The sequence below is a fragment of the Dermacentor variabilis genome, chromosome 2 (genome assembly GCF_050947875.1).
Source record: "Dermacentor variabilis isolate Ectoservices chromosome 2, ASM5094787v1, whole genome shotgun sequence".
Taxonomy (NCBI): Eukaryota; Metazoa; Arthropoda; class Arachnida; order Ixodida; family Ixodidae; genus Dermacentor; species Dermacentor variabilis.
In genome coordinates, this window is record NC_134569.1 from 109432587 (window position 1) to 109443928 (window position 11342).

The window sequence follows — 11342 nt, forward strand, 5'->3', positions numbered from 1 at the left end:
TCACCGTCGTCGGAGACGTACACACTCCCGTCACACGCGCACACACAACTGCTCAACTTATGCAAACGCGATGGTAGACCTGGTAGCGCTTCGCAGAACGCCGAGCCACGCTTGAGAGCTGGCTACCTGCAAAATGCTTCGCAATACCGCGATTCCAACAGGGTGTCGCATCTGCGTTAGGTATTTTTTTCCCCAGGAGTCTCACTCCGCATCATTCCACGAATACTTTCTCCTCGAAGAAGTGCAAACAAATTAGAAACCCATTCGTAACCTCACGTTTTATTATTATTTACAATTCACGTTGATTCTGTTGACTATGCCTTGGGCTCTTTAGGAATGCCGGCGTTGATGTCATTCTCAATGCCGCATTCGTCGTTTCCCCGGCGGATCTTGAAGTAACCTGAAAGAATAAATGCGAGTATTAAGTTTCTTAGCCTTTCTGCGCGTGGCAACGAAATATCCATTCGTCACACAGGGCTCACGTTTTAGTTAAGCCTGTAATTTGAAACGGCGCGTTTGTGTAGAGGAATTTTAATCAAGGCACAATGTGGAACACGCGTTCTAGAGCAGTCGTCCCGCAGCTTTTATAGGCGAACAATTATTGACGCACTGGCACGACGGGCAAAGCCTGTATTGGGGACAACTTGATTCGGGTGAGTTGGTTCATCTCGAAGACATATTGGAGCTGCGCGATGGGAAGAGGACAAGTAAGCAACCATGACAGGTTTCGTTGGCAGACGGCGCTAGTCTTACTGTGGACGTTTGCCTGTCCTCCGCCCACCTCGCTGTTCGAATAAACCTACAAGCGTATATTGCGTTGAAGCGGATAACACTGAAGATTATATGGTCATGAAATAATGAGATGTCAGAGGAAGAATTCGTAATCACAGCGAAATGAGACCATTCGTCGGCCCGCAGCTCTTTGACGGAGAAGGAACTGCCTTCTCTGGTTACTTTCATTTAGAACGCTCACCTTTGTCTCCCCAGTCCTCGTTCCAGGAGTTTGCTACCAGCCAGTATGGGACGCCGTCCTCAGTGCCCCAGCCTAGGATTCGGATTGCGTGACCTCCCAGCATCTCCTCGCTGTGCCTCTGGTAAACGCCTGCGCCAGGACAAAGTTCAGCAACATGCTTCAATGTAAACCCTTTAAAGAAATACGCATTTATGATATTACTTGAGATAAGGGTAATTGAAAGATATCTGAAAACAGCGTCCGCTTCTACTAAGGTCAGATTGCGACGCTAAATTTAAGGATTGACATCGGCCTCTGTTGAAATTTGGCGGTATATGCAGCTCACTAGTGCGTCAGACATGAAAGTGAAAAAAAAGGCCTATTCTCCTGTACACTGAAACGCTGAAATACTACCGATAATTGCATTCTATAGCCCGGGCAAAATGAAAATTCATTAGCGGTTTTTAGCTAACTGATTCATACAATTTGTCGCGCAAGATATGACCTCACGTTCACATAACGGCCTTGTGAAGACGGAGTCGTGCATAGAAAAGCACCTTCTAAAAGTTTGATAATTTTGCATTTAATTTTATTCGTCCTACTAGTCATACTTGTTCGCCCAGGCTGGAGTGCTCTTAGGTAAGTCAACACGGTGTTCAATTACTCTGCTTCTGCGTAGAACACAACGGACAATGTAGTTACACAAAATTCACAAAAGCACTTATCAATCGCTAAAAAAAATAAACATTAAGAGAAATATTCAACAAAAAAAGGGAGAATACCAAAAAAGGAAAGCAAGAATTGAAACTCGTTAAGGAGATTCCACTGGATTTGAGGGTTAAGAAATAACATTCTGCTCAATTTCGTGACGGGATAATAAGCAAAAATCAAAGTACTCGACAAACTGCAGGGATGTCTCTGTACCATCAGGTTGTCCTTACCGCTCTTGTACGATGGGAAGTCGGCGTAGACATTGAAGTCTGCTTCCACAGGACCGTTCTTGTATATTTCAGTCTTGATCTGGGTCTCGTCACTGGAGATTGAGTAAACTTTTTTACCTGAAAAAACAAAAAAAGTACAGTGAACATTTTCCTATTAAGGTACAGCAAAGCGCCACAAGATAGACATTTTGGTTTCTTATAACAGAATGTACAGTAATATTGTTTAAGTAATGCCACTAAAAGACAGGAGATACAGGAGCTCCGAGAACAAATTACTGAAGACATGCAGATGTTGTTTCGATATATTATTTTCTTTTCTTTACATCAATGCTTTACGCTTCACTATGCGCGTTCTGTGCGTTTGGTCCCTCTCCTAGCGTATTAGCAAATAATAAGCGAGGGTCCCCCGTCTGATATCACATATGCGGGCGCTTGCACACAAGGAAGCAACAAGCTTTGTTCCGCTTGCACTAATACGCAGAGCCCCAGGTAATACATCAGGGCAGCGCGGTCCTTTGTTTCTTGGCGCCAGGCAGGTGCGTTGGAATGCAAAGGAAACTATATTTAACTACTCGAGAGTAATGCTTTTAATCAGGGATATATTAACGAAAGCCAATATGTGCCAATGTAGTGAGTATTTGCTTCGCGCTTTGCATCACGTTAGTGCGAAGGATTTATCGGCGCCACAAACGACGCATGGGCCAAGCGGCAGGAAAAGTACATGTGCAGAAATTCTATGCGCAAGACATTTTCAACAAGTGAACCATAAACAACCCTGAGTTGGAGGCATGTTTGAGTACTGGTTTCTCAAGTGAATCACGATTTCTACGTGGAAACATTCATTATGCCAGGCGTACATACAGATGTCAACGTAATGCAGGTGGCAATTCACTTTTCCGAATGCATAGACTGGTGATGTCGAGGAGTGCGTCAAATGATGGGCTATATGGGCCATGGCCAAATTTCGAAGGTATTATTCCTGCAGATGTGTGATTGCTGATAAATTGTTGCGGTTTTCTACCGCGGCTGGTTTCAAAGCGCCAAGTGCTCGTGTCCCAGCCGGAAGCAGAGAGAAACCTGCACTGTCGCGCAAGTGCATGAGCACTGGGGCACGTCACGGCCGTACACGTGCGGCAGTGTGCCAAGCACATCCGCGGTCTCTGTCTTTGAAAACGTAAATGTCCCTAGTATTACGCTCAACATCAGCTACAACGCGGCAGCCTATGGCCCAAAGGACCACAAGACTGCACGGCCGTACCGACGTATGACGCATTGGTCACACAAATACCAGTAACTGTAACTACTCATAACTCCCAAATTTTTCGTGTGTGGACGCCACTGTACAGTCTTTGGGTGCTCTAGGCAACAGGCTGCAGCGTTTGAGAGCTCATACTGAGCCCTGTCGTACACTAAGTGTACCGCCCGCAGGTCCAGCATCATTACAGAGCGGTGCACCTATTCGGCGCAAGTTATATGAGCGTGCTCATATGGACGAGACATGTTAAGAGCCTGGGATTGGATACTTTCTTCAAAGAACATCTGTTTAAGCCTTTGTTGCTGACCGTCTGTTTTTGACGTTTCCCTATTCATTGCAGAAAATTTAAGAGTTGGCTACTGACGCACAAAGACAGTATCTTAAGGGGAAATTGATCTAAATAGGGGAGTCGTCGCTGGCTTTTGCACAGTCCTCCAGCATGGAGGTAGGGATAAGAAAACAGCGCAGTCATTCCCAATCGGACGCCAGATCATTCTGTTTGGCGCTAGAAAGCTACGTTGCACATGCAGTAGCTCGAGCTGAGGGTAGAATAAGTGGTACGTGATTGTATGAACAAGCGATTACCTGATTTAAGTGAAATATCGCGAATCTGCTTTTTCGCGTCCTAAAAGACCTCCAAAATGCGACACCTATATAAAAAAAAGGCTCTGATCGAAAGTTCATTTGTGGTTTTAAACTTTCTAATGTGTTCATAATGTGTTCATATTTCCTTACTAGGTATAATGTGCTGTTTCTTTAGCATGTTTCAGCAGTTTGGTTCCCACTAACGAAGTATATGGGAAAGTGCATCTGTGCCATTTACAAGTGGGATCCTTTCTTTTGCCATTTTTTGTTCCTTCGATTTTTCGATACAGTCTGCAAAGGCACTGCCTGCTTTTGACCAATCAGCATAGTGTGGTTTAAAGCGTATGATCTACGGCCAATTTTGAATATACACGACTGAATTTATCTGGCCCAGTAACATGCAGCAATGGTACACTTGAATTCCGAACCGTCTATTATATTCCTAAAGCTCACAATCATTGAAATTTCTCTAAAAACGCTAATCTCTGGCCCGTACATCTACAAAGGCCTCTACGCTACTATCGCTCGCAAAAGAAACTCGGGCCGATTCAGATGGTAGAATTATTTTCAGCGAAGACGACGGTCTAATGGCAGAGAACACTTACGATCGAAAATATTTGCGAATTCGACCTGCAGCGGAAGGGTAGATCACACCCGTACATGCTACACACGCACGCACACACATGCGTGCACGAACAAAACCATTGCGAGCACACCCACACCTGGTCCATCCATGGTGTTCTACAATACGGTTCATCCGAAAAGGCCAAGAGACCTGTAGTTCGAGGACACAGCTGTCAGAGTTCATCCAATCTTCAAATGTGTTGTGAGAGAGAAATCCACTTACCGAAGTGTTTGTCCCGAGTATAGCTCTTCTCGTAGCCTTCGCGACATGTCTTGGCGCATTCTGGCGTTGGTTTGATTCCTGTACAGTTGGGCAGCGGTCCAACCGTGTGGTGTTCGCAGGGCGGGAAGTAGTAAGGCTGGCAGCCATCCTCGGTGCCGTACAGGCCGCCGGTGACGATGCCTTCGTCCTTGTAAAACTGCCACGCCGCAGAAGGGTACCCGCCGTTGCATCTATCGCAAAGGGATAGAGCAAGAGATGACAAAGAAGTCAGAGAGTGAAGAAAGATAGTTAAGGTCGTCAAGAAAGTAATACATGCGAGTGTATATATATATATATATATATATATATATATATATATATATATATATATATATATATATATATATATATATATATATATATATATATATACACAAGTAGATACCCATAGCTTTAAGAGTTGTAGGGGTACCTTGTAGTAAACGTAAGTAACAAATATGCAATGAGTGAATGCGGTGACAGCAAGAAGTTAAATGAAACAACGCAGCATTCGAAGGTACACTGATTGACCGCGAATACATCCACCGCAGTACCTTGGTGCATAGCTGTTATGCTTAGTGAGTGCTCTTGCGTTTCATTAATGGCCGTTACGTAGTCAACAACAACAACAACAAGTAAGTAAGAGCATTCTTTCCTGGTAGACGAGGTCAGAACAAAACTATTTAAAAGGAAGCATTGTTCTGTATCATATTGAAAAGGAGCACGACCTATCTTTATTTAGCGATGTCATTGCGGACATGATAATTCTCGCTGTGTGTACTTTACACTTCACCTTCAAATTATTAACTCGTGAAAACAGTCGCGGTGTATCAAGAGCCGGTCCGAGCAGATAACTTGAGCTGCTTTTGAAATTCCTACGCATGCCGAGGTGATAACTTCTTTGTACCTAAAATATACAACCCCAATGGATTTCTAGAGCACAAGCGATCAGTCAGCGCCTTTGATGTAGCCAAAAAGGCATACATAATTTGGCTTACAAACTGGCCTAGATGTGTGTTGATGTAGCGTGCAACTTACTCGTCACCGCTACGATGGCTACGTAGAAGCTACAACAATCGAATTATTAATATTAGCGCTTCATAAGCACAGCGCGCAACTGCATGCACATTGAAGAGAAGAGAGCTGAGTTGTGCAAACTAATTCAGGCCTTTGAGAAAGTTCCGCACTTCTAACGTGCAAAAAAATAAAAAGATTATGTTGAAAATAATCTTTGAAACAACGAGAGTGAGTTATGAAGCCAAGACAATGATAAGTAGCGCAAGCAACAATATCGATTAAGAAAACGGCGAAGTGTAAGATTTTGTTCGAGAACGTGCGTTTGGTGTGTCAAGCAACGCAAGAAATATGTCCGACTTTGCACGATGTCTTTATATTACTCATGTTTGCTTCCTCGTTGGTGCAAATAAAAAAAAATTATTCACGTGATATATGGCAACAGTAATTGGGGTTACAGTGTGGATATAAAAGTGCCCTAGATGTGTGTTAATGTATCGTGCAACTTACCCGCTACCGCAGCTGTCGCAGCACGTGAGCAAGTCCTCAGCCGAGATGTTCACTTGCACCTTTCCTTTTGTGTGGATGCAGATTCGGTCGGACATGGCTTCCGTGGCTCCGAACGCCTGCGATGCAACCGATAAGTTTACGTTCCCCTGTTGTGACTCACGTCATGCGGCGATGCGTAGTTCAATAGAACGCCTTTGATGCCTTAAGCTCGAGAAAAACTGACAGCCGCGGAAATGCTCTGTTCAGCATTAGGTTCATACCGACGGAGTTGTCTCGTGAGAAACTTTCGCGGCACAAAGTTACGCTTAACGTATAACGTAAAATGCCCGTACTTGTTAATAATAATATTTGGGGTTTTACGTGCCGAAACCACTTTCTGATTATGAGGCACGCCGTAGTGGAGGACTCCGGAAATTTTGACCACCTGGGGTTCTTTAACGTGCACCTAAATCTAAGCACACGGGTGTTTCGCATTTCGCCCCATCGAAATGCGGCCGCCGTGGCCGGGATTCGATCCCGCGACCTCGTGCTCAGCAGCCCAACACTATAGCCACTGAGCAACCACGGCGGGTGCCCGTACTTGTTGTCTATGGGAACGGACGCTCGTCCTGACAAAGAACTGATTGGGATGAGAAAAAGAATCGAAATTTTATGCTATGTAACCGATTGCGTTGTTAAGTTGTTGTTTCTGCGTTGGCTCATGTGAAATACGCTACGTCGCACTCTGCATACGTCGGCTGCGAACACCCATAACGGATAAGTCGTGAGAACATGCTGCGTTGTTAAGCTTTTTTTTTTCCCCCTTGTTTAGTTGGTACCGAAGAAGGAGCACGAATCGAGAGAGCCCCTTCCCTGTACTCACCCAACAAGACCCGCATGTGGATTGGTCACGGATAAGGTGGATGCTGTCGCAGTGGGACCATTTCTCACGGGCGTCGAATGATTCCGGCAGATCATCAGGGATCTCGTCGTGATAGTGGAGCGGCAGCCTGTAGTTCTTGCTGTCGGGATGGACGCCCATCAGCCCCTTGATGTAGCTGAGAGGAACGCTCTCGTCGAAGTTCCGGCCAGCCTGGGCGAAGGTGTTAAACCAATAATCTTTAAAAAGCAGTTATAAAACAGGTTCTCTGATAGCGGAAGAAAGGGCACACGTCGCTTGGACGACATTATTTAGGGTGAAAGCGACAGACAGACAGACAAAGAACTTTAATAACAAGGTCCTGAGAAGCTTTGCCCTAGGGCAGAGCGAAGGACTGCGAAATAAGGTTGAGAGTGAGATTTCAACCGGCTGCTGCACGCTGAGTGAATAAAATGTGACTATACTATACACTCGAGCATTCAGAATAATCAACAAACACCTCAATCAATTGAAGTTGGTGTGGGTACCCGCTCATGCGGGCAACCCTGGCAATGAGGCCGCCCACGTAGCCGCCCGAGCAGCTAGTAATCGGGAGGTGGGCTTGCCCGACGGGGTTGACCGACATGAAGGTATCCACACCTATAACGAAATGACCGTTTATTACCGCGAATCCAGGCGAATATATCCATCCCTGCACGAGACACTGACAAGAATACAGGCCACTAACCTCAGGAGAGTACAGACTAGATCTGTACTTAGTCCAAAAAGGCTAGCTGCAATGACCGGTGGTGAATATCCACCAAACTGCAAACATTGTAGCTGTCCCCTGGCGGACCAAGATCACATCTTGTGGGGATGCCAAAAGAACCGTCCCCCGAGAGAACTCTTTAGGCGAGCTCCCTCACATGACGAGTGGAAGAAAAAGACGAAAACTTCCAACCCGCAAGACCAGATACGGTTGGCGGAATGGGCTGATAGTGTCGCGGCAAAGCAGACGCCACGCTAGCCCACACCGCTGAGAAAAAAGCTCCACTCAAACTTGACAATCAAAGTTTTCTCTCTCTATATGTATATATATATACTATACACTCCTACCAATACAAAAACAGGCGCTCCAAATTTTCTCTACTAGACAAAGCGTGACCTAAAGCAAGAACTAAAGCAAGGACAACGTCGGTTCGTGCATATAGAAGCTGTTTGCGGATGCCACAGGGATATCGGAGATCTCCACGGCTTGCAACTGTATGGTGTCGAGATCCTGTAGCACAGGGACCCGCAGGAAATACCGCGCCAACAAATTTTTGGTGTAGCGTCGACCTGTATTTTTTTTGCTGTGCGATAACCGTTCCCTTACGTTACAACCGAGACATCCTCTACTTAAATAATAAAAGGGCACATACGCCCCATTGGGAATGATAACGTTTTTTTTTTTGGCAGCGCATAATTAGTGGCGGCTTATTTACGTCAGTAAATGCACGATAATTGTTGAGTAACTTATTATACGAAGTTTCGCTCAATAACCACTAATTAATTAGTTCGTAGCACGTGCTGCCTATGCGGAGTCGAAGCCGGCCAGTGCGCCAATCATGCATGCACATCACAGATGTCAGTATCGAGATATTCTTCCCAAATATTTACCAGTAAATACGTTATTTCCACTTAATTTTGTGCCACGCACATTCTCTGAGTAGGTTGTTTGGGCAATATTAGCGGGAAAAACCAAAAGAGAAATTTCTTCGCGACATTGAAAGCAGCGTCAGTTTGATTTCGAAGAGAAATGTGCTGTCTCCGTACAAAGGGATGAGCGGAAACCAGCAGGCTCACCTTCCACGTCGTCTTGATGTTGTTGATGAAGTTTATCATTTCTTCGGACAATGGCTTTACAGACGACGGGGCCATCAGGCGACCTCGCGCCGCAGCCACGAACAGTGCGCACACTATGAGAACCTTCATGCTGCCTGTGGAAAGGTGCCGAAAGAAATAGCGGGAGAGATAACCGCCACGGTTTTAATGAAGCGTTCAACTGCAGTCAATCTGCGAGTAAGGTTCTGTCTGGCATGTTTCCTGTCGTCTTTATCTTAGTTGCACTATTAGACATCTTTGAAGGCCTTACTTGGGGTAGTTTTGATTCGCCACAGTGTTTTTCACACAAGCGTGGGGGTAAAGCCAGAAAATACGTTGTGATACAAGCTGTAACTGTCTTATAGGTTTCGACACGACGTTAAAACGAGTAAAATAGTTGTCACTGCCATACTTCACTCTTCTGTCGCTTAGTAAAAAAAAAAAAGAATACGTTTGAGCGAGTGCAAGTCGGCGACCTTCGGCAACGGAGAAGCAACGAAAGGTATACTGCAGGAGCGCAAGCAAATATAAAAACACCAAAAGTAAATCTGCTACCACTGTGGAAAAATAGTGTCTCTAATCAAAGGCGAACTGTGCACTGAATACAAATAATCTATGTAAAATTTTGTGGATATGGAGCGTCCTCAACGAACACATTCTAAGGCTCAGTGGTTAAATTTACTGGCATACATAAGCAGATGCATCTTCAGTAGAGAGCATGCTTTCCTCTTTAGCAATTATGCGCAGACTAGCCTGCTTACCTGCTCGTATAATACTAAGCGTCGAAGCATGCCTTACGACAAGTTCTCTGACAAACGCATAAATTAACTGCCTTACGTGAGCGAGCATATTTGTATTGAGAAGAACATAAATTTCCAGCGTGCTTAAACTGCACAACATTCTTCCCTCACGCGCTTCGAATGTGGCTGGCTGGTCACGTAAGTAGCTCCGCCCACATTTCCATCCGTGTACTATAAGCGTAAGATAGTCTAGGATCTGACGTCTCGTCAGCGCCAGAAAATTATGAAATGCCTATCTCCGTCTGAAGAAAAAAAATGCAGAAAGTACGTACATTGGCAAGAAGCTCGACAGGCTTAATAAGAGATGACAAAGTGATTATGGCAAGACAGCAAGATCGCAAAAATGGCAGCATGGGCTGGTTCATTGCACCCTCACTATAGAGCTCCACGGATGGCGTCATCGTTAGCTAAGGCCTCAAGATGATGGTTCTGATAGATCGTGATTGGCAGCTCTTAACTCTCATAAAAGTAGTCTAGGAAGTTGCGTCATTGCGCTTCTAAAAAAGCACCTTAGCCAAGCGCTCAACAGGGATCGTCTCAAGCGACGTCGTGAAAGTTAGGCGCCGTGTACTCTATATATAAAGATTGCTTACGTGGTGAATGCTGCGTAGCTCGCACTGCTTCCATGCATTTCTTTCAAAGTGCATTCGAGACTTGGTCGCTCAATTTTCGTCACGGCTGATTTCATTAGGCAGAATATTCGTAGAATTTAACCGAAGAGATAGCCGAATTCGATTCCTTATCAGAGTGCCCCAGTTACACACTCACTTCTCTATAAAGCACGAGTTAGAACTTGTACAGGCGGTAATTTGGATAATGTATTGATATTTCGACGTGCAACAACATCGGCTTCAGGATCTGCTTGATAAAGTGACTCCCACCGACCCTTTCATCAACAACAAACCTGGAATACGACCAACTACAAGCTACAGCAATAACTACGACTACAACAAAACCGCCTTAACTAGCGGAAATTTTATTGCGCCTTTAATATTTCAGCGAATAAAGTAAAAACGTGAACGGCAGCACTCAAATATCGATTTATGAGGCTTAAGAACTTTTGGCACTGAGCTCTTTGCACCACTTGCATGTAATGCGAGAAGTTACTACATTATTAATAAAAAAGCTCGTCTACTGCAGACTTTTACCTCCGAGTACGCATGGATTCGCAAGCGTGCCTCTTACCTCCGTTTCGGCCAGAGACGCCCCCTGGTCAATCAGCGAAAGTGGGCCTTCTTTTATAGCTGGCAGCGATGAAGCAAGCTCTGTTCGTCTTATCGTGGAGGTTGCCATGGCATGTAGCCGCTTGGGGACCTACAACAATGAAGCTATCTTATCGTAGAGCCGCCGACCGGAAAGCCGTCGATCGGGACGTCCGTCGAACAATACGAGTGTCATATGACGACCCGTCAATTTCTATGGGTGCACTTCGGAGACACATTTATAAGAAATAAGCCGTTTCACAACAATGAGATCTCCTACCGCGCGTTTGAAAGGAACAAATTTCATTCTGAGAAACATCAGCGAGAAATGACTCGATCGCTTTCGCTGCAATTTTAATTGTCCTCAGCATGCGGCGTCGGAACGCGTGGAGGTGTGCATAGCTTTCACTATTTCCAGGCACGTATAGTGGGCGGCAGATAAATGACTCAGATGATGGGCGTCAGCCTCGAATACGAGGAAAACGAAGGGAGAAACAAGAGGTGAAAGGCCGTGATC

The 11342-nt window shown here is 45.2% G+C and overlaps 1 protein-coding gene across 1 annotated transcript; it reads right to left on the minus strand.

Annotated features, from left to right (window-relative positions):
• Window positions 1–263: 263 nt before the first annotated feature.
• Window positions 264–10910, minus strand: LOC142572506 (cathepsin B-like). Its single transcript, XM_075681674.1, has 8 exons — window positions 10809–10910; window positions 8806–8939; window positions 6985–7194; window positions 6123–6238; window positions 4581–4810; window positions 1894–2010; window positions 974–1102; window positions 264–400 (listed from the first exon to the last, which is right to left on the minus strand). Exons 2-8 carry the CDS (start codon window positions 8932–8934, stop codon window positions 315–317), a joined length of 1017 nt encoding a protein of 338 aa, XP_075537789.1. The 5' UTR covers window positions 8935–8939; window positions 10809–10910; the 3' UTR covers window positions 264–314.
• Window positions 10911–11342: the final 432 nt, after the last annotated feature.

Coding starts and splice junctions, on each gene's coding strand:
- LOC142572506 (XM_075681674.1), bottom strand. CDS start 8,934: ATGAAGGTTCTCATAGTGTGCGCACTGTTCGTGGCTGCGGCGCGAGGT. Junction 6,239..6,984: donor CCACATGCGGGTCTTGTTGG/GTGAGTACAGGG, acceptor GTTGCATCGCAG/GCGTTCGGAGCCACGGAAGC. Junction 2,011..4,580: donor TACTCGGGACAAACACTTCG/GTAAGTGGATTT, acceptor TTGTTTTTTCAG/GTAAAAAAGTTTACTCAATC.